Source organism: Anas acuta, chromosome 21, assembly GCF_963932015.1.
Source record: "Anas acuta chromosome 21, bAnaAcu1.1, whole genome shotgun sequence".
NCBI classification, from domain to species: Eukaryota; Metazoa; Chordata; class Aves; order Anseriformes; family Anatidae; genus Anas; species Anas acuta.
Window position 1 is genome coordinate 3,235,867 of NC_088999.1, and position 23,530 is coordinate 3,259,396.

The 23,530-nt window shown below is 44.1% G+C and overlaps 1 protein-coding gene and 1 long non-coding RNA gene across 2 annotated transcripts in view; one reads left to right on the plus strand and one right to left on the minus strand.

Moving 5' to 3' along the window:
• The window catches only part of LOC137842982 (uncharacterized), an 11,565-nt gene extending 9,023 nt beyond the window's left edge, over positions 1–2,542 (minus strand). Inside the window, exon 1 of the long non-coding RNA XR_011089307.1 lies at positions 2,406–2,542. This is a non-coding gene — a long non-coding RNA (uncharacterized lncRNA). The remainder of the gene's footprint in view (positions 1–2,405) is intronic.
• MATN1 (matrilin 1) lies at positions 2,543–21,130 on the plus strand. Its single transcript, XM_068657747.1, has 8 exons — positions 2,543–2,771; positions 5,747–6,093; positions 12,032–12,254; positions 14,763–14,888; positions 15,144–15,557; positions 17,458–17,610; positions 18,156–18,236; positions 19,764–21,130. The coding sequence occupies exons 1-8, from the start codon at positions 2,684–2,686 to the stop codon at positions 19,811–19,813; spliced, it is 1,482 nt and encodes a 493-aa protein (XP_068513848.1). The 5' UTR covers positions 2,543–2,683; the 3' UTR covers positions 19,814–21,130.
• Positions 21,131–23,530: the final 2,400 nt, after the last annotated feature.

Genomic DNA, 23,530 nt, shown 5'->3' on the forward strand with positions numbered 1-23,530 from the left:
GCTGGGCTGTACAACAAGTGCTCCTTCAGCTGAGGGACTCGGACATGCAGGAGGTGTGGGGAGAGCGACGTTTCCTCGCACTGGGACACGAGAAGCCTCCAACAGCAGCTCTGCAGAAGGGCAGGGCCGCTCTGGGGCCGGTGTGAGCCATTAATGGCTCGTCTGTTTACGTTGCAAGCGGGCTTGGGAAGAGCTTTAAATGCATATTTTCCTCTTGAAATATTGAACCCAGTGTTTTCATTTTCGGAGGCCTGGGGAAAAATTATGTTTCATATTTTAAAAATAAACACTGCTTTTACAGAGGTATAAATGCAGACCTATAGTATCCAGCACACCTTTGCCTCTTGCCTTATTTTCAAAGCTTTAATGTTGCTTGTGTGCCCCAACCTCTGCTAGTGAAAATATTCACCTGAAATGTATTTATCTTTCTTTGCTAATTAGCAGCAAAATGACACAGAGAAACTTTATATTTTCCTCAGCAAGAACAGCCATAGAGACTTCATTTATGGAGGGCTCTGAATGATCCCTATTCATGGCAAGCAAGTACTGTCTGCACCAATAGGGCCTTGTATGCATGGCAGAGCAACGGGCAAAACCCCATCACAGAGACAGCTGGAGGCAAAATCTCCAGGATTTTACGTTTTGATTTCACTTTGTTCCCTACTAATTGTAAATGTGTGTGTGGACCTCTATCTGTTTTGTATATCTGAGGGACAAATGTGTCTGTGTGCATATGAGCACACAGGTGATACCAGTGTGTAGGATTTATGCCTATTTGCACCCATTCATGTATAACCACATCCACAAAAAGCATGAATGGAAGAGACCTACATGTCTGTATATATGTCACATACGAATGTATATACATGAGCAAACACATGCAATAATGTATGTATTGCATGTATTTTCATATGCATATATATATATGATATATAAGCATTTATATGTTAAGGTTTTATGCAGGGTTATTTGTACATGCACACTAATAGGTGAAGGTCTGCATGTGTTTTCTATACTAATCCACTCTCATATTCTGCAATTTTCACATCCTACACAGTAGCCCTTTTAATCCCAGGGGTTCCTCTGAAGTAGGAACCAAATGAAACAAGATGCCACCAAGCTTGGAAAAGGGAAGGTGGCTCCAGACCTCAGTGACAGAAAGAGGTGAAATGGGAGCAAGAAAAAGTTCAGGTGACGCATTTGCTCCTCCAGGCTAAAAATTTCCAGCCAGCTCCAGAGAGGCTGGAAAGCATGTCCCTGGCTGTGTTTGTGTGTATCTGGGATATCAGTGAGTCAAATCCATGCTGATTTTGCATGAAAACATAGCCATGTTTTAATATTTTAATTAACACTTTTAATGTTGGAAGAGTTAAGAATAGTCTGGTAACTGCACTAAGGGCAGGTCCTTTTTTTTTCCTAATCAAAGAGCCCTTCTCTCCGGGAAGTCTCAGTCTCTGTTGAAGCACTTTTGGAGTAAAGAGAGACTCTGAATAAGGGAAAGGAAACCAGCCTTTGAATTACAGGTAGTTTGCCATGGCACTGCACTAACACAATGCAGATGCAATGGATGAGTGCTCCAAGGGTGCAGCTGAAAGGTGAGCAAAGACTAATCCATCACAGTGGAAGGGCTTTAATCAGCTGACAGCAGTGTAATACTGCAGTTAATAAAAAGAAAATAGATGCACTGCTTTGTGATGGATCCATCATTAAATTCATCCTACTCTAGTACAAAATCTCCCTGCTGTTCTTCCATAAAGAAGACATTGGATTTCTGCTCACTTGCAGCATCATCGGTCTTATTTGTTGATTCAGATTATTGGCTTCTTGTGGCAGGAGCTGTATCTCCCTCGTGTGTACGGACCTGAACGCTCCGCTGTTAAAAATAAATCAAACTTATAATCTGCCTGTCTATCCTGAGTTCCTTGTCTATTTATCTAGTTTAGACTACTGACTTCTTTCTCTTTCTCTCCCCCTGCTCTCCGGCGCAGGGGCACAGCCTCATAGAGAAGTGCCTGTTCCCTGCAGGAAGAAATTTGTTCATCCTGCGCTTTCGCCTGTGCCTGCCCAAGCCTTGCTCTTTTCTTCCTCTCCCCCTTCCCTCGACAGGGCTTTAACCCACAAATTAAGGCAGGAAAGTGAAGCCCCCAGTCCCGCAGGCTGGTTTCCAGCCCTGCTCTTGGCCAGCATGGGGACTGAGCGATGATTTGTGCATCCCCCTTCCCTCCGCCACCCCCTCCCCGGACTCTGCCGCAGGAAGGACACGAGCCTGACACACCGCAGGGCGTTTGCTTACAGTGGCAAAGCCCAGCAAACGCAGACGGGAGCTGGTGATTGACAGGCTAAGCCCAGTTCCCCAGGGCTGGTTTCACTGGTCCCACTGTTACGGTCCCAGATTCCCCACATACCGTGCCGTTGCGGGTCCCTTTATAGCCTCCCATCCCCTTCACCGAGCAATGGAGCCATTGTGGAGGGGCTGGGGGCCGGCAGGGCTGGACGTCCACCTCCTCCCCACCTTCGTGCAATATTTTCTCCCAGTCCTTCTCGCTTGCCCCTTGTGCCCCCCCCGGCACTTCACACGTGTCAGGGGCTGGCCCCATGCCTCCCCGAGGAAGGGCAGGTTAATACCTCCGGGCCAAGGCTCCTGCTTGCCACTCCGCATCCAGCCTCCAGCTCCTCCGCAGCCATGGACAGGATTTTCTCCACCGTGCTGCTCTCTTTGCTGCTTCTCCTCCAGAGCTATGGAGTTTGGGGGGCACCTCCACAGCCCAGAGGTAAGTGGGAGCTGAGCAGCTCCTGGGGGAGCTGGGGGTCTGTCCCCAGCTGCTGGTCACCAGCTGCCTAGGGTTGGGATGGGTTTGTTGGCAAGGAGAAGGATGAAGCAATACCCAACATCATTCCGGGAAGCAGAGGAGCTTTCTCAGGTGTTTTCCCAAGGCAGTAAAACCTGCAGATGCATTTTCTTCTGCCTCCGTCATTGCTTTAGAGTAGAAGCAGGATGCTGTGCAGAGGTGGCACCAGGTCAGCCCTAGCTGTGGCATGGCAGCAGCTTTGGGGCTCGCTGCTTTGGGCTTCCCTGTGCCTCCGAAATGTCTCCTCCTCGGCACAGCTCTGCAGAGGGCTGGCTTGGCTGGGAGCTTGTGGAGGACTTGGCCAGACCCTCCAGCTCTGGTTAACCTCACCGAGCAGGAAGGTCTGGGCCAGGTTCCTGAGGCCGGGCCTTCCCTAGGTTTTACTTCAGCCATCCTTGAGCAAAACCCAGCTTTGTTTGTGTTTCAAGAGGGGTGTAAAGCAGCCAGGTGGGAGAGGAGCTGCTGGTTCTTTGAGGTTGCAGGGTGCAGCTCCAGTGTCTCTAAATCCTTGCTTGCAATTCGTGTCAGCAAGTGCTAGACTCAGAAGGGAAGGGCTGGTGGCCTGGTACCGAGAAAACTTCTCTTCCAGGGGCAGGCTGTGGCTTATGAAGGGGAATTTTCTGATATACTGACCAGATTTTTCTTACTAACTTGGAAAGGGAAAGTTATCTTTGCTGTGGAACCACTAAGCACTACTGAAGTCAGAAAACCGAACAGAGCAGCCATTCAGCCCAGCCCTACTGTGAGCCATCACTATTTCTAAAATAAACATCTTTTCATTCTGAATTACTAGGCAAGAGTCTTGTTCTCTTAATCAATACGGGAAAGGTGCCCTAAGAGAGATTTTCTGCTAAATCAGTTCATGAAGTTCAGCTATTCCTGAATAACTTCAAGTGTAGACATTTTAAATACTAGTGGAGGATTTTACTTCTGGTTTAATTCTACTTTAAAATAAACAATGTTGAGTCAAGATGTCACTCGGAACAAGTGTGCCTGACTGTCACCTGCTGGAGTTAACACAGGCCTGTCCTGCAGAGCCAGATGTGCACAGCAGCTGTGACCAGACAGGCTGAAATCCCAAAGCTCCTGATGCCTTATAACTTTTTTCTCTTCATTTCCCTGAAATATACTTCACTCCCATTAAAAAAAAAAAAAAAAAAAAAAAAAAAAAAGTTATTTAGAGCAAAATCGCAGAGCTCCTATGCAAAAAGAAAATATACTTCAAAACTTCTATAGGATCCAATTGTTCCTAAGGGAAAAAATAACTTTTGTTCCTTGGTTTATCCCTAAAAATGGATGTGATGCATTAGCCACAGTGGCAAAGGGGAATATGTACTTTATTTCTGGAGGAGCTGATTGCAAGACCTTGAGCTTTTCTCTGTATCTTCATTTATCTCCTGTAAAATGGGCATAACCAACCCCTGGTAGGGGGATTTGCAATACTGTAGAAAATGGACTGCCAACTGAGTTTTTCCTTCCTCTGCAATGAATTATTATGGCAAATCAAAAGTCCCCTATATAGGAAAAGGTTCGACTGCATTTTAGTTGAAACTAGAGCATCTGAGGAAGTAACCGCTGCCTGCTTCTCTTCTACACACAGCATCATTTAGAGGGACCTTTTCTGGGAGCCAGAAGCAGATTCAGCATTAGTGTCCCTCAGGAAACTAACCTGATTATATTCTTTATGGATATATCACTGGGTATTTATTTTCATGTGTCTGAAAGACTGAAAGCCACATTAGATTTCACACTGAGGACCAGCTATAATATTTATGCCATAATTTGGAACAGATTTCTGGCCCAAAAGCTCACATTTAAAAATTTACACAGAAACCTCCTTTATGATATAACCTATATCATCTCTCTCTATGGAAATCAAATATTAGCAGAGCGCTTGATATCCCTCAGAGACAGGCTAAATGATAGGAAAAAATAATAATAATATCAGAATGTTATAAGTCTGGTGGGGAAAATGGGGCAATTCATTCAGAAATTCATAAAAAATATCAGCCCTTTTCATGCATTGCTACAGCTTAACATTAATATGGAAAAAAAAGAATGAAAATTAGAAATTAAAAAAGAAAAATATTAGTCAGCTGTTTGCATTGCTAATGTTTCCTGTTTATCCATTTATTTTTTACAGTGGATACTCATGCCTTACTATGATCTTGCAGAATTTATCTATCAATGGCATGGTTCTACATCTCTGTTGTGTTCTCCCTCAACAGCTCAAAGAAAAAAAAAAAAAAGTGCTGGTCTTTGCTGTGTTACAGAATTTCATTATTAGTGACACTAGCTGAAAAACATGCGACTGGGTTGTGTTATGTTCATTAGTTAATCTGGGGCTCTTGCTTCACAACTGAAACTGAACTGCCAAGTGTAATGCCTGCTTCTGGTCAAGCATGACAAAGGCACAAGCTCATTAATTAATGTCCATGTGGCTTGCTTATACATGTCCAAAACGCAGTAACTTCTTTTGAGACTTCCTTCGATACAGAAGTGCATATAACGGGCTCCAGCTCACAGCTTTCCTCCTCCCTCCGTGCTGCTGTGAGTGAATTAAGTTTCGTGTCGACATTAGCAGCAGCCTGGTGTTACAAGTGGGCAACCTGCTCCCACAAGCGCAGAGCTGGTATCTCATCAGCTCACTGCTGTAGAAGTACATGTAGTCAACCGGTAAATGTGTTGTTCTTCCAGACATTTTTCTATGAAAGGGAAAAGAACATTTAGAAACATGAGGTTAAACTGGTCTCTGTGGGCCTCTCTAAGAAAGGGAAAGAAAAGATTGCAGCTTGCAGGTCCTCAGCTGTAAGATTTTTTTTTGTTTTTTTTTTCCTCCTCGTATATTTTTCTCTTCTTTTTCTTTTATTTTTTGTCTTCCTCCTTTTTGTTTCCAGGCACCCTGTGTCGAACCAAACCCACCGACCTGGTGTTCGTCATCGACAGCTCTCGAAGCGTGCGCCCACAGGAGTTCGAGAAAGTCAAAGTCTTCATGTCCCGGGTGATCGAGGGACTGGACGTGGGCCCCAACTCCACCCGGGTGGGTGTGATCAATTATGCCAGCGCCGTCAAGAACGAGTTCTCCCTCAAGACACACCAAACCAAAGCCGGGCTCCTGCAGGCGGTCCGGAGGATAGAGCCGCTATCCACTGGGACTATGACTGGCCTGGCCATCCAGTTTGCCATCAGCCGGGCTTTTAGTGACTCAGAAGGGGCCAGGCTGAGGTCTCCCAATATTAACAAGGTAAGGAGGCTATCCCTTGCTTGGGAGCTCCCTCTTTCAGGGGGTATGGTTGGAAAAATTGGAGAGGAGGAAAGGTGATTCTGTTTGTGTGGGACGATACTGAGACATCCTTGAGATGTTAAATGCTTTGATTGCATGGGGCGAAGACTTGGACAGAAGTTGCTGGGGTAAATTTAATCCAGTTTCACCAGCTCTCCTCCCTGGCTGGCGAGTCTGTGCTGTGGGACATGGCTCCTAGCTTCCAAAACATGCCACCGTGAGATGCTTGTTTCAGCCAGGTTTCCTAAGCCTGAATGTATTTGATGATTATCTGTCATCTTCCTCAGCACACTAATAAAAATGCTTCAGAATCCACCATAGTGAAAAGTGAGACAACCTTCTGAAAATTTCCTTTGAAATGGGCCCTTTCAGTTGCATATATAAAGCAAAGTGCTGTTTCTGTATCCTCCACTGCTCTCACAGTTACTCATAGGCTGGCTAATGACCATGTTTTCCTTTCTGGGTATTTCCTTCTTGTACACTGGCTTTAATGACTATTTAGCTTTTAAGGCTGTGGTATAAAATCAGATTAATTCCACACGTGGTTCCATCACTGCTCCTGACCCAGTTTCCCTGCTCAGGAAACTCACCCTTTAAAAAAAATACTCCCCAGATTCCTCACTCATCCCCTCCAGATTTGGCCCTGAAGGCAACCAGACCTCAGCCCAGTGACAGTCATCAGGAAAACTCTCTTCTGAGCAGGTGGAAAATGCATATAATTTGCAATATATGTTTTATCTAAACATCATAAATGAACCTCCTAGGCCTTTTTGTCCTGTGCCAGGTCCGCTGGCTCTCTGCTATAAGACCAGACCAGAAAAATAAGCAAAGGCTTTAGCAAGCAGAGAGAGCTTTCCACCAGCTGGACAACAGCCCAGCTTTTGGAGTGAGGAAGCTTGGGATTTTTCTCCTGATTACAACATTTTTGGAACGTCGGACGCTTTCCATTTCCCTTATTGCTGGTAATGCTCTAGTGAAGGCAGAGCAGTACATGGAAAGATGCCCAGGGATGGCAAGTCAAAAATAATACTGAAAAGTGTAAAACAGGCACCTATAATGATCTGTCATCTGCAAAAAGCAGCATCCTGAAAGCTTTACTGGACTGGAATTCACAAGACACCCCTGAAAAATGAGACCATCTCCCCAAAAGATGATCTAATTAATTTTCTTGTGTGCTCCTTTGCCCTGTTCAACCACAGGCAACTTGCATATGTGAATGAATCCATCCTCGTATTGTCTTTCATTGTGGGGCTCAGAGTGGGGAAATTATCTGTATTTTAGTCTAAATCTGGCTTCACACAATAGGAAGAAAACCAAGAGTGATAGCCCAAGAAAATTACACTCCGAGAAACTTTCCCTAAGTTTCGCTGGCAATCAGCTTCAGCAAAACTCATCTGACCAGCCATCACAATCACATCACTCCTGGAGCTTAGGAGTCAAAATCTAATAACCCAGCTCTCACAGGGCAGCTCAGGGGCCTGATGGCTTTTTATTCAAAAGGAGTAATGTTTTTTGCTTGTCAAGTGCTTTGAGGTTCACTGAAAGAAAGCACTGCAATATGGCAAGGCATTATTAATATTCTATTGTCATTAATTTTTAGTAAAGAGCTTTAAAATCCTTTAGGTGCGAGACTAATTGTTCTCATTCAACTACTTCAAAGAAATCAAGTGTGGAATCAGACTTTCACTCAAGCCTGCTGTTTTCTGGTGGTACTAAAAACTTCCTGCAGCTGCCAAGCTGTGTTTTGCATTTCCCCACTGCCCCAGCAGCAGCAAACATGCCACCAGCCACCAGGCAAGGCAGCAGTGGTAGACACTGCCCACTCCCACCACTCACAGGATTTGGAGGAGACTCACTTCTCAGTGAGCTTGGGGCTGCCCAGTTTCTCCACGAACCAGTTCACTGAAGAATTGTTCCAGATCTTGCATGCAAGAGACGTTTCCTCCAGTGAAACTATTCCAGGAGAAATGAAGGGAAGGTCCCAGCAGAGCTCTTTTGCCACCTCACCAAGAGCCCAGCTTGGCCAGAGCACCCTGTGCTGGGGAAATGTGAGCAGAGGGGGGCTGCAGGTCTCCTCTAAGCAGGATCATCCATAGCCACATACAAACAGTGACTTTCTGTCCAGAAGAAAAATATTATGGGAAATGTTCTTCTTTTCTGGGTATCGCTTAGCACAAAACTAGGCAACTGAACCAAAACAACAACAACAAAACTATCTGGGTGATAGTTTCTATTCCTGCTTTTCAGAAATTCTTAATATGATTGAAATTAAAAAAAAAAAAAAAAAAAAAAAAAAAAAAAGCTAAACAAGAACAAGGAAAACATTTTGCCTTCCACACAAAAAATCCCAACAGTTTGAATGCCAGACCACTGAAACATTTCAGTTGTTGAATATTGACAGACAAAAAGGCCATTTACTTAAAGCTTATTTTTTATCTCACTCCATTAATTCTTGGTCAGTACTTCCAGACCAAGGTGCACAAAGCAAGACAAAGTAAGTCCAGCAAACTCTTTCCCTTCTGTGACCTTCTTCTTTTCAGGATGTCACCATCATCTGCTGGGATGATGAATAGACCATGCAGTAATTTAAGGAGGGGAAGCTTCCAGAAACGCTGGGCACAGTCCTTGCTTCTTCACACGGCAGATATCCAGCAAGACCTTGTGAAAATTGGCACTAGGATTTTTAACCACGTGGGCCTGGCCAAAGCATCACAAGATCACTTGGTCTTGCTGTGCTCTGTGCTGCAAATGTCACCGCAGGATGGGGAAAAACACTATTTGTTTCTGCAAGAGCTCAAAGTAAACTCTCTTTATACCTCTATCAAAACTACAGGGGTGCCCAATTACTTTTATCTTTCTTTAGGAAGAACAACAAATAGGTTGTCAAACTGATGAGAAAATCAGGGGCTTATTCAGCTTTCTTCCCAATTCCCTTTTCACTGCTGTTACAACACGCATGTAATACGCTGCGCAATGAGACATAGCTCCCTCATTAGCTGCTGGATTGCCTACACATGGCTGCCCTAAAATATGAATATCTAGGGATGCCTGTGAATACTCTAGTGTCTTAGTTAACGGAGAATAAATTGTGTCATGAGAACATAGGGGATTTCTATATGAGAGAAGTAACACAAGACAGAGATTCTGGATCCAGAAAGTAAGGAATTCACAGCAAACAAAGAAAGGTGGTGTTAAAATGAGTAGAGATTTGACCTCAAAAGTAAACATTTCTGAGTTTCCCTAGGGAAAATCTGGAGATCCTGTTGAGTTATTTGGAACAGCAAAGAGATTTCACCCTTTCTTAATTCTTCCCACACGGCCACCAGCTGAGCCCAGCACAACCTCTGCTGCGGAGCAGAGGCAGCCTCTGCAGGCGTGGTGGTTGCTCCTTGCTTCTGACCCGTCGTGCTCTTTTCCAAGCAAGGCACATATCAGGACTTCCAGTTTTTTTAAATGAGACAAGGTCATAACAGAGAATTACAGAGATCCTGTGACTGAAAATCATTTGGAGGTAGGTTTAAAATAAAAGGATGTAATTTTTTTTTTTTTTTCATGCTGGAACTCTTTGCTTCAGGCTGGCAGAAAGGGCAAAAGTCTAGAGGTGGAATCCTGGGAAAAATAAGGATTTCCTGATTATCAAGATATATGTGTAAATATATACAATAGCAAATTCACTTTAAATTTGTTTCTATTTCTCACACTCTTTCTGTAAGCACCTGGTTCTGTCCACAGTCCCAGAAAGTTTCCCTGGCTGGCCAGTGCTGGGTCTGACTCCTGTTACAGTTACTTTAGCCATGGGCTTGCTGCTGAATTCCCAATGCCAGACTCTTTTTGTGTCCAAATTCCGTTCTCTCCAAATTCCACCAGCAGGTCAGAAAGCAGCATGAATATTGACTGCACTGTAGTAGATTTTCACACAGATCCATTGCGAAAATCTTTCCCATCAGATCCAGATGTGGATGCTGCTACCAGACATCTCCCGGGTTGTGTCTGGGGCTGTGACCTATGTGGAGATGCCACCCTGATGTGAAGAAACTCAGGGACTGATTAAACTTGGAGAATAACTTTGCTTAGACAGGGAAATGCCAGGAAGACACGGAACACCTCTGTCCTATGACAAACACTGCAAGAAAAATACGCAGCTGCTGACCGAGACCTGTTCACAGGGCAGAGCTCCTCGCAGATGTGACTTGGTGGTACATCTTGTTCCTGACAGGCTTTTGCTAAGCTCTGACTGGCAGCTCCATCTCAGAGCTGCTCAGCCCGCTGCTGAGCCAAGGGCTCTCTCTCCTGGCAGAAAGCACGACTGCATGGCTGCTGTTCCTGAAACAGCCCGGTGCTCCTCTTGGTCAGTCTGTGTTTGCCACGTTCATTCCCCTGAACAAGCACTGACAGCTGACACAGGTGACTCTTTTCTTATTTTGGTCATGAGCAAATGAGAAATAGTTCCATGTATTTTACTTACTCTCTTAGAAGCATCTAGTTGCAGAATCCTCATGTCCATAATCTTTTAATCCTGTGGCCCTTATGAAGAGCGGATAAACCTGAGCTTGCAGCCCTTCACCAGACTGAAAGTTCTGCATTTTCCCAGCTTCACCCATCTTTTGTACAGAAGGAAAGTTCTGGACGGGGCAGCAGGTTATTTTATCATTGCAAATGCACTGGGGCAGATGAGTGCAGCACTCAGCCATCCCTCTGCAGATGGGCAGAGGGGAAGGAACCACTTCAGCAGCATGGCCAGGGCCCCGTGGGAACAGGAACCCCACTCCTGACCTTACCAAGCTGACTCTTCTCCCTCCCAAGGGCGCAAAACAGCCGTTGTGCTGTCCCAGCTGAGCAGCTGGTGGGTCTCCTGATTTCATCTTCAGAAAGATGGAGACCGTATATGGCCTAGAGGACAACAGCAAATACCACCTTGGTGACCTGACGATGGCTCACTCAAAGCCATTGGTGCTGCTAGACAGACTCCACTCTGTTTCTCTTTCTCTCTCCCTCTCTCTCTCTCTTTTTTTTTTTTTTTTTTTACTGCTCATTATGTTTCTCCATACTGCATTACATCCCAATTAGTTGCTTGGGACTTGACAGCGGTGTCACAATAAAACAATTGTAAGGAAAAGTGGCAGGAGCAGATGAATTGCCAAAGAATGGAACTGAAGGTTTTGTGACAATGTCACTTATCATAAGAAGAATAAAAAGGAAAACAGGCAATCTAGCAACAGGAGCAGGGCTCTTGGAGGCTTTGCACTGGTTTAGGGTGTCACCATCCATGGTGACATCCAGTTCTCACTTACACCAGCTGTCATTTTAATGCTGATGTTAGTAGGGGTAGGATTTCACCACTGCTCTTTGTGGTGGAATGGGAAATCAGAAATCATGCCTGGCACCGACACATGGTGTGACCTTACACAGATCACTTCCTCTCTTTCTGCTTCAATTTCTCCATCCATAAAATGGGCAAAAGCCTTAACCTCCTTAGTTTACCATACTCCTGAGATTCTTAGATGGACAAAGATGCTACAAAAATCCCAGAGGTGCCCTTAGTGTCAGCTGGGGGTTCATGAAAATAGTTAGAGTTTGGCTTGAGCATTAGTTTGCTTATGAAGAATGTAACCTTTACTTTGGTTTCCTTAAGGCCGAGAAGCACCATATGTCCCTTAATTAAAACAGTCGGGTCCATGGCAGTTTAACCTTTCCAGCTCAGGAAGAAACAAACTGCACATGAAAAGAATGGCTTGTGTGATCTCAGGAAGAACAGGAAGAGGGGGAGGAGGTGCCATTTCCTTTTTTCTTTAATTTTAGAAATGTGAACCCTTCTTTACTACTCCAGGCTGTTCCACGCGCAGTAGTGATACTGAGCCCATTTCACACACACCCCTGCTCTCTGCCCCTCTCTGTGCAGGTGGCGATTGTTGTGACTGATGGACGTCCCCAGGATGGAGTGCAGGATGTGTCAGCAAGGGCCAGAGCAGCTGGCATCGAGATCTTTGCCATCGGGGTTGGCCGGGTGGACATGCACACCCTGCGGCAAATTGCTAGCGAGCCCCTGGATGACCACGTGGACTACGTGGAGAGCTACAGTGTTATAGAGAAGCTGACCCACAAGTTTCAAGAAGCTTTCTGTGGTAAGTCCTTGCCGCAACCCCTGGGTTCCTAGCCAAGAAGTGCAAGTGGCTGCCAGCAAGCTTTTCACAGAAATGTCACATGTGATCATCCTTCACCCATCTGCTTCCTTTTTCCAAGGACTCGGGTCTGCAGAATAAATCCGTATAACAGAGAGGTGCTCTCTGAAGTTGCTTTTCAAGAGTCTGAGGTTTTGTTTAGGGAATTTCAGGTTTTGTTTACAGAAGTCTCCAGACTTCATTTGCACCCAAGAGTTTGTACACGGGACCCATCTACTACTTGAGGCAGAGAAAAAGAGCCTCAAAAACAGGAGCTTTAAATAGCTTAAATTGTTGCCCTTATGTGTAAGCCTATCTGGGCAGTGCTGACGATCTGGCTGGTAATTTCCCCTGCCAGCATCTTCTGAATTCCCTGTTAAACAAGGGCTGGTTTCACTTGCTTGCTGGAGGCTGAGCCACCTTTGCCTGACTGTGCTGTTATTTCTGCAAGCCCTGTGCAGCAGGAAACTCTCCTGGTTGGTACAGTACCTAACACCTATCTGCATAGTGTATAAAAAGAGCCTGACTATCCTACAAACACATATTCACGCCTACACGAACCAGTGAATGGAATGAGAGAGCTTTATTGCTTTCAAACGTACCCAGAAGCTGTAGGAGGTGGTCTATAAATACCCATTTTGTGTCAGCAAGAGCGGCCTGGGGGCTTCACACGCCCATCCTGCCAAAGCACAGACGTGTGGCAACACTTTTTTGAAAGGTGCAATACACCACAGTGCCTACGGCAAAGTATTGCAAACACGTACACACAGATGGACCTGTAAAACTCTCTGAGACTGATTTCTTCAAGAGGTGTAAAATTTCATGATTCAACTTTCAGCCTACAAATGATGGGGGGAGCAGCTTTTTGTCGAGGAAAACTTCGTCCTCTGTAGGAAGGAGGAAAACTTTGAATATAAAGTGAGTCATGTATTATAATGAGGTGTCACCACAGCAGAAGCTCATGAAAGAAGGGAACAAATACTACATACTAAGGGGAGCAGAGACAATATTCAAGAAGGTGGAATCCAGGCCATGAATATTCGTGGGAGTTTGTGTTGGCTGCCCTGGAGTCAGGAGTCAGCCAGAGACAGGGAGGCCTGAAAATCTGTTTTGAAGTTCTGGCATTGGTGTCATTTAAAAAGAGGAAGAAAAAAATCCTTTCTGGGCCTCGCTTTTCAGATTTGTAACATGCAGCTGACAAAGTTCTCCCCATGGTAAAAACCCTCAGAGATGCATCCAAGGGAAGCACTGTGCTAAGGATTATTACAACTAACAGACAGCAGCACCATATTAACTGCCAAGTGGGTTGTTATCATGCTATGCAAGCAGCTGCACAAAACTGTCCTTGGAGATGTACCCAAACACCACCTGCTATTGCACAGCACAGCTTGTGGAAGCAGTGTGCAGTGGAAGCAGGAGCTGTGCAGCACTGTCCAAGCTGCTACCCCATAATGCTCAACAAACACATGAGAAAAAGTGAGACCTTTAATGATCCAGCTACTAGTTAGACTGATAAGATCTCTGTAGCCTTCAAAGAACTCAACCTGAGAGCCCAGTGTTATAGCCAACTGCATAGCTAATAATATTCCTAATTACATCAGCTACCGTTATATGGCACAATATGCAGGTGCATGAACTGGGAAGGCCAAAAGTACAAAATACATGTAGAGCAGAACACAAACAAATAGAAATAATGAGCAAAATCCCCTTGATTTTGAAAGACTTCACACCACCTCCTATTATTACAATAAAACCAAAAATGCTCCATTTTCTGCACAGATTTCCATGCTCTTTGTGAATAAATTTGCTACAACCAGATTTGTTTAGCTTCAGATTTGTTTTCCATCATCATTGCTGTAGCCATGACAGTGCTGTCAGTCACTGAGTGCTGCTGGCTCAAACTGCTGCAGCTCAGCTTCTGTTTGCTCAGCATCTTATAGGAGTCAGCTCCAGGTTAAGATCAGCAGGCAGAAATATTTGTAAAGAGTGAGTCTGAAAGTTGTACGTGTGAAGGTAGCACTGAAGTGAATTCCAAGTATGTTTGGACATGAAGCCCATCCGGGAATGACAGCTGTACCTGGCACTGAACTCACTAATCATAACTGTACTATGAAGCTGGGAAAATGGGTACTGGCCAGCCCAGATGGTAGTTTGGAAACCAAATCTCATCCCGTAGCTTTGGAGAGTGAAGTAGATTATGATATGCCCAACAGACAGATGGTTTTTGCCCTTGTTGTGGAGACTATTTCTAGTCCTGGCTGTGTCTTGGAGTCGGGAGACTTGTCACTATTTCTCCTTGCTTCTTATATCTCAATTACTATCCAAGAGTAATGGCTTCCTGCTGCTTTGTATTGTTGCAGGGTGGGTTTAGTTATCACTCAGCGTATAGGATAAATATCATACCTTCTTCCTGGGCTGTGTTGGCTCTGGGTTGGCAAGGTCCCTGTTTTTAATCTGCACCTTTTCTTGCAGTGGTGTCAGACCTGTGTGCCACTGGAGACCACGACTGTGAGCAGATCTGTATCAGCACCCCAGGATCATACAAGTGTGCTTGTAAAGAGGGTTTCACACTGAACAATGATGGGAAGACCTGCAGCGGTACGTAATGACTTTCATTTGCACTGAGCTGAGCTGCGATCTGTGGTCATGGGGTAGGGATAAGATTGAGACATGGCACACATGTTCTGCTCAGAAAAATCAGGGAAGGAAACCACAAATGTGAATTGTTGGTGAGTTTTGATTGATCAAACATACGTCATGAGCAATAAAATGATACTAGGTTTATATTTTCCTACATAATTAAGCAGTCCCAGTTGCTGTCTCCTTTCTCCCTCTTCTCATATTTTGCTTCAGCTTGCAGTGGTGGGTCAGGATCTGCCCTGGATCTTGTTTTCCTGATCGATGGATCCAAGAGTGTACGGCCTGAGAACTTTGAGCTGGTGAAGAAATTCATCAACCAGATCGTGGAGTCGCTGGAGGTGTCGGAAAAACAGGCCCAAGTTGGCCTGGTTCAATACTCCAGTTCTGTCAGGCAGGAGTTTCCTCTGGGACAGTTCAAGAACAAGAAGGACATCAAAGCAGCGGTCAAGAAAATGGACTACATGGAGAAGGGAACAATGACAGGCCAGGCTCTGAAGTACCTCATTGACAGTTCCTTTTCCATTGCCAATGGCGCGAGGCCTGGGGTCCCAAAGGTGGGCATAGTGTTCACCGATGGACGGTCACAAGATTATATCACCGATGCTGCCAAGAAAGCCAAAGATTTAGGTAGGTCTACTGAATTGTTAGTGGTTTGTTTCTCCCTTCAAACAAATGCTGCATCTAGTATCAGCCCAGGCACCACTCATTACCAGGTGTCTCTTACCTAGGATAGAAACAGGATACTATAGAGCAACTTTTCCCAGATGTTGCTTGGCTGTCCCTGCGCACTCATACAGAACATGGAGCAGCTCTGGCTGGGGTTTCAGACAAACCTTGGTTTGCCAGCAGCTGTTTTGTGCTCCCACAGCTCCTCTGTGTCTTTGATCTAAGTCTGCAGGATGTCTCTTTGCTGGACAGAATGGGGTTTCATACATTTGTCATGGGACACATACTGGTGCAGCATCTCACACAAATAAAAAGGAAACTTCAGGGGAAAGCTGAGGATCTATGCTGTTATTAGTCAAATTCAAGCCACCATCAGTGGCACTCACAGTGAGGCAAAGACAACCAGCAGAGAGCCACATGGAGAATAACAGGAGTTGCAGGGCCAAGCGTGGTTTGGCTGTATCAGCCTTAAGGCCTGTAAAAGAAAAATAAGAAACAATAAAACAACAAACAAAGCAGAAACACATAATGAGGGAGAAAATGTGGACTCTCTGCCCAAATCCTAGACACACCCAGACACGTTAATAAGAAATTTTCTTCAGTTTCTTATGGAACATTAAAAGAGTACAAAGGCTACATATGGATATATTTAAATGTCTAAATACTGTCAAGCATATCTGGGATCTGCCCCTTTGCTGACCTCCTGCTGCACAAGTTCGCAGTCTTCTGCCTCGACGTTAAATGGATGCAGCCCGTGTGAATACCTTCATGAACTGTTAAATCCTTCACTTCCTTTTAAGTTTGGTCTCAACCACTGGATGTGACTAAGGGCTAGCACATAGCCAATGCAGGTCAAGTACAAGCTTATGAAAAGCTGATGTCTACAAAACAAGTTGACAGGTTATGTGGTTGTTCAGCTCTCATAAAACAAAAGGTCCTCCTAAACTGCATGCATAGAAACAAGACTTCAGGCCTTGTTTCTTCCTCTTCTCTTCTCCCCACGCAGACATCCCCAACAGCTGCTACTAAGTGATTTCACTGGGATAAATAACAAGATGTTTACGAGATTCCAAACACGTTCCTTGCACTGTACTTAGGGGAGAAATAAATGGACACAACCAGAGGCAGAAAGACAAGGAAAAAAGGGGAGGAAGGGAAAGCATTACCAAAGTCTAGACCTAAACGTGGACAAGTAGAGACAAATATTTCTAAACAGGTGTTAAGTAGCGTTATCATTCAAGTCAAGGGGAAAACTGCAGTTCAGTTCAATAGAAACTGGATTGAAACCAGAGGTGGCAATCAGTCTCTTGGCAGTGAAACACAGTACCTGGACACATGTTCTTAACTCACAGTACGGGTTGCTTGTGATAGAAAATATGAGTTGCAATTTTAGAAAACCGTCCAGGTACAATTTTACTGAACCCGCAGGTCTCTGTTGCACAGAGAACTTTGCCACTACACAGGTTGATAATGATGGCTGGAGGCTATTATGAAAACTTCCACCGTTTCCTTTTGCTGTATCATTGCTTCCATATTAGTTGGATGCATGATGCTGTCAAGGTGTTATAATGATCTGTCCTTTCTTGTGTCTCTAAAACATTGTTCTTGTGGTGATAGTGGTCATTATCTGGATAATTCTAGTAAAACTGAGCCTGCAAAATATTTTGGAACTTTAGGTGACCTGAAATAATACTATAAAAGTAGAGGGTAAAGGAGTTAGTTTCCAAATTAACAACCACGGAGTTTCAAGTAGGCTGGGGGTGCAGAAGAAAGGCAAGGATGTACAAGCTGATGGGGGACTGGTACCACAGCAGCACGATGCTCCACAGCTGCCCAGCTGACTGGTTCTTATTGCTCACAGGATTTAGGATGTTTGCTGTGGGAGTTGGTAACGCGGTGGAGGATGAGCTGAGGGAAATCGCTTCAGAACCAGTAGCTGAGCACTACTTCTACACAGCTGACTTCAGAACCATCAGCAACATCGGGAAAAAGCTGCAAATGAAGATCTGCATTGGTGAGAGTGGGGGACTGGGGGGAGGGGAGGAATTAGTCGCAGCATTTGGAGAGCAACAAGGCCTAGGAGACTGAAGCAAAAGGACAAAAATGTCCCCTTCAGATGATTGTTACAAAGAGCTCTCTATTCTCAGGGTATCAAGTTTGCAGATTACTCAGAAAGGTCATGAGACATCTGATATTTGGGTGGTTGCCTGAACCGCAGCCACCCACAAATCTCAGGCATCTTGTCCTCATTGAAAGAGCCCTGCATTTGGTCAGATTCAAATTCTGGGAGCACGCTTTAAGACTCAATGGGTTTTCAGGAAACTGGAAGTCCAGGAAAGGCTTCTTGCACTGAGCCTGCCCTATATAACAATGAAATGTGGGAGTCTCTAGACAACTGGGCTTAAAGACGGAAGTGATCAGTCAGATAGTTAGAAGGAATGGCATTTTGATTTCTTTCATGTTTGTGATAGAGAATATAAGATTTGCTTTATTTTATATTTCAGTATTTTTTTCACTGTTGTTCCACTTAACACATCTTCTTGATACTCTGGTCCACAGAGGAAGATCCATGTGAATGTAAATCTATTGTGAAGTTCCAGACAAAAGTAGAAGAACTCATCGATTCATTGCAAAGGAAATATATCCTTTGGAAGCTGTCTTTGTTCAGAACCTAGTGGGTTGGGCTGGGCTTTCTGGAGGGATCAGTGGGGAAAGCCTACACGTGTGGAAAGCAACTTAGATATGTGGTCAGTAGGAAAGTGAGACCCTTGTGTTCTGACTGTGTCTACCAGGAAGAGTCCCTGCACCAGAGTGCAAGATTCTGGCCTGACATAAGAATAGGCTGAAACCAATAGAGCCAAAACAGAACATGCCAACCCATTTCTGGGAAGTAATGAACTGCAGGCACCAAGACCTGGGTCAGTTTTTAGGAAGATGCTCAAATGATGCCAATGAGAAGAGTATGGGAGCATGGTTCCTGCATGGGATAAAGCTGCTGCCTCTGCAGGCAAAGCAGGCCAGAATGTGAGGGCTGAGAGCACCAGTGGCTAACACTGGACTGTGAGCAGAAGAAAACACTGGTGCATGGATGCAGCTGCTAAGTCATTAAACTCCATGGATGGGATTCTTTTTTATGACAGTAAATGGCTGCCATGCAAGCATCTGAGTTGGCTGCCTGAATTTCTCCACAGAACTGGAGGGAAGGAGGGTCATCTACAGCACAACACTTCTGCCGTATTGTTAGGGACACTAAAGTCAGGCAAATTGCATTGTATAGGTCCAATTTTTCTTAGTTGGCTAAGCCTCCATCCTGAGGGACTAATTCCCACATAACTGCAAACATCTCTAGGGAGGTGGGTAGGACCCCATCTGAACTGAGTCTGTGGGATTGCATTCTGTTATGCTGGGTTCTTTCATATTGCACAAAGACCAGGAATAAGTGGTGGGAAGAGAAATAAGGAAAAGAAAAAGAGATGCAGGTAAGATTCAGCCTTCTCATGAGGAAAGGAATTAGTGAAACATTGGAGCAACTCACAACAGGGTTAGGGACAGGCTTCATTACATAGCGTCTTAAAAACAATATTCTAATTTATACACACATTTCTGTGGTTTGTTATGTCAGTTACACAGTATATTTTCTCCTCTTTAAGTCAAATTGAGTGAAATCTGTGACTTATATTATGCAAAAGGTCAGAGTAAATCAGCAGTTCTCACCCAGCGGGTTGCCGCTCCCAGGCACATCACGAAAAGCAATTAGTGAAAAGAGCAGAAAATTGCGACATGGTATAACTCCAAGAAAAGCACCCTGCTCCACTCTTCACGCAACCCATACTGCTCCAGGTCAGGAATTCTCTGTCAACCTCTCAAAATACAATCTAACCATTCCTGTATTTTTTTACTCTCCCTTTTATAGTGTTTTATATAGGTGCATGTGAGTATGTGTGTTTGTGTGAATGTTTTACCTTCAGTAAAAGTTGAAAAACAAACAAACAAACAAACAAAAACAAACCTGTTCAACCTGAACAGTTGGGGAAATGCTAGAGAGATGATTTTTGGCGTTCCTCTGCTACCTGCTCCCAGCCAGGTAGTTCCAGTATCTGTGCTATAAGCCTTGAGCAATCAATCACCAATGTGCACTGTCATTTTTTCTCCTTAACTCTTGCTTACTGGAAGCTGTGGCAAAAAGGATCGAAGCCCTGGAGAACAAGATCATCTAAGATCCCAAAAGAGTATTATTTCTCTCCTTCTGAGTGTAACAAAACTAGAAATCCTTCCTTTGTATGGAGGGCAGCTCAGCCACAGTGCTATGGCCAGCTTGTATTTTTAAGAGTCTAGTCTACATGCATTTGTTTAAAAGGGAAAAAGTATAACAGTAGAGCAGACATTGTATAACAGGCAGAGCACTGTGCGTGACAGAGAGCTAGACCATGCTAATGTTCATTGCATCATGTAGAGTGCGTATATAAAAAACCTGGGAAGATTTGTTTTTGATTTAAAGCTTAATATATATATGTGTGTGTGTTTAAAGGTACTTGACTACGAGTTCTGTGAATCCTTGCTGTGTTCTTCTGCATCTTTTGTTTCTATGCATGAGGTAATTTAATTTAAAAGTCAAAGTGACTTAAAATCAACTCAGATGCTGAGTGTAAAAAGTCAATCCAAGCAGCTGATCGTCTTGTTATTGTAAACATGAAGCATTTGTCTGTAAGTAGATGAAATATAGTAATGATCTCTAAGTGTGCATTACAGATAAGATAGGATAGGATGCTGCTGCTAGTTGGGTTTATCCATAGCTACTGTAAAATACAGAAAGTACAAAAGCTCAGCTTTCCTAACTAGCAAATGCCCTCACAATGTTTCAGTGAACTAGAAGCTGTCCGAGCTAGGCCAGTTCTGGTGAAGTCCTGAGATAACGTGCAATGAGCCAGTGGCCATGGCTCTGTAGATCAAAGGCAGTCCTGTTAACGCCAGCCCCAGGAGATGTGCTCCTCCTCAGCTCTCTGGTCTCCACATCCAAAACCCAAGCTCCGAAGCATCATTAGCACCTAAAACACAGGGAACTGTTGCTGAAGCTGCTGCCTGCTGATGGAAAGGGTGCTCTCATCACAGAGGTGACCAGAGGCTCACAGCTCCTTCCTTAGCCCACGCTGCTAAGCACCTTCAAAACCAGTAAGTTCATCTCAACACCTTTTGGACTGCCTTTCCTGGATTCCCAATGCTGACAAGAAAAAAATAAAGAAAAAGAAAATGGTGTGGGCCAGAAGCATCTAATGCTGCCTGTCTCCTAGTGCTGCAGTCTGGCTAGGAGAGGAGAGAAGAGGCCATGGCTATGCATGCCACGATGGCGCACTGTTGAATGTGAGCACAAGGGGTTGGGTTTGGAGGGGGTTTTATTTTTTATTTTTTTTTTGTATCAAAATATTTATACTTGAGACTATGTGAAAAGCTTTTCAGAATAACTTGGCCTGTTCAGAAATGAAACCATAGCAGATGTTTTCTGAGTAAATATTAAAAGTTTGCTGAAAATTTTAAAAGTGATTTTAGACGTATTTCTTTGCGTAAGTTTGACGTAACTGCCTGACAACACCTCTCCATAGGCTTGGTAGTGGGTAGGAAAGCCTCCGTCTCAAGCCACAACCTTTTATTTCAATGCTAGAGAAGAAGCACATCCATAGAGATACTGAGACCGTTCTCTCAAAACAAAAATCTTTGACAACAAAAATCCATTATTATCCTCTTGGACTTGGAGGAATAAGGCCACACATTCCCAAGCATCATCTCAAAGACGACAGTCAGTTTTTGATAGCTAAACCTAGTTGTCTCTGTCAAATAGTGTACAGTCTGTGGATCCAGAGTAATCCCTAGCAACTCCTGTACTTACAGGGATAAGATTTCCATTGTCTAATTATTCACATATAAAATCTAGACCTCTGAGCTTGAGCTTCTCATGTTACATTTGTTTCTCAATAGAAATAGACACCACAGGGCATAATTTTCAGGATTGTCTAAATGTGCATGTCTTAGTGAGACAAAGCAGTGCCGGAGCCTATTTCTCATTATAGATTATAATGACTCCTTCAAATGTATGCAACTAACATCTAAACACCTCACCCGGGGCAACTGAGCCTCCTCTGCTGCCATCTGAGGAATCCTTTTCCTGGTTTTGCAGAATCACTTTCCATCTTAAAGAGAATATATTTATAATGGGGGAAAAAAACACACCACAGTCAGCAGAAGAAAAGAATCTGCGTGTTTTTCAACTTCTCGTTTCACCAAGGTTTGCCTGCTCTGAGCTCCTGACAGTTCAGAATCTCACCTTGCCATTGAATAACACTGCGTTTCAGCACAGTGCTACAGACAGTTCAAGAAAAAAAGCATCTGCAAGCTACGGTCCTGTATTCATGCAGATAGAAAGTGTTACACAAACAAGCTGCTGGTGAGGAAGCAAGTGAGTAGCAATCCAGGTGGTGGGTGTGAAAACAAGGTGAAACATTCAGGGCTGTAAAGGTTCATCTCCAAGAGTCAGGAATAATGAACCCATGATGGTTGTGGATGAGAAGATCTGGAGGTTGCAGACAACTGAACAAGGCTTTGCATCAGCTCTTCTCTCTGTTCCTTAATGAGCTGTTGATCCTAATCCCTGCCTCTCTGTTTACAACTAGGTTTCAAATATAGATCAGAAAACATCAGATTGTGGAAATATTTAACAGTTCTTACCATGACCCCTACTGGCTTCACTGGGAAATGGACTGGGCTCAAAAACCCTCCCAGCACCACATATCCTGGGATGAGTCAGAAGTGGTTTTGTTCTATGGAAAAGTCAGGGGAAGAGATAACAGCCAGGAAACAAAAACAAAAACAAAAACAAAAAAAAAAAAAAAAAAAAAAAAAAAAGGAAAAAGGGGGCTTTGAGAAATGCAGAGGAAGCAAGGCAAACCTCAGTTCTGGAAACCTCACTGCTTGGCAGGCTGATCTCAGCAGGTAAGGTGGGGGATGAAGCCACTGGGGGTGACTGGGAGCCTCATTTATTACTCTCAGAAACCAGATGAGACTGTAACTATGTTGAAATTGTTGCCTTGAGACAGGTTTTCAAAGAGAATAGAATCTTTTTGGCCAGTAAAACTGCTGTTTCTGTCATCTTCATACAGTCTGCCACTCATCTAGTCCCGGAGCAATACAATGCCCAGGACCCCTGACATATTTCTGAGCCTTTTTCTTTACTCTTTTTTTTTTTTTTTTCCCTTTAGTTTGCTATGTCTCTTCAGTTTATCAGCTGATTGGAGGCAATTCACTTCCACCTGATGATGACAGCATTATTTCTCTCTCTCTCTCTCTTTTTTTTTTTTTTCTCTTTTATCCCCAGCTATTATCAGTTTGCCAATCATGGAAATGAGCTCCTGTATTTAATTTTCTTACATGTCTATTTATTCTTTAAATACCTTGAAAGTTAAGTTTAGCAGTCTCAAGAACTATAAGATGGATTTGATTTGAATTCCTGTCACAGCACCCATGACATCACATCTCCATATGTTTAAATATTACCATTGTCACTCTGCAGTTTAACCCATTTGGCTGACTTCTTTGGTAATGGGATAAAGGTAGGTAAAGTGAGGGCTGGATTGTCACCTTCACAGAAAACTGCATCCATTCAGCCTACCATTGCCAGTTTAATCCAACAACTTGCACCATAAAACTCAATATTGTTCATGTCTTTGGGACTGAACCCAGCCCCAGCCCTTTTCTTTCTAGGCCATGCCTAGGTGCCAGTAACTCAAACTGGGCCGTGAAGGGCTGAGATATCAAACATTGCTCCTTCAAATCTCTGCAAGACACCTCGAGGAAGGACCTAGCAGACACAGTGTCTTCTTAAATCACCAAGTTCTGAGTTTCAGAGCAGCGCTCCTGGATGCTGCAAAGAACTGCCCCTACATGCA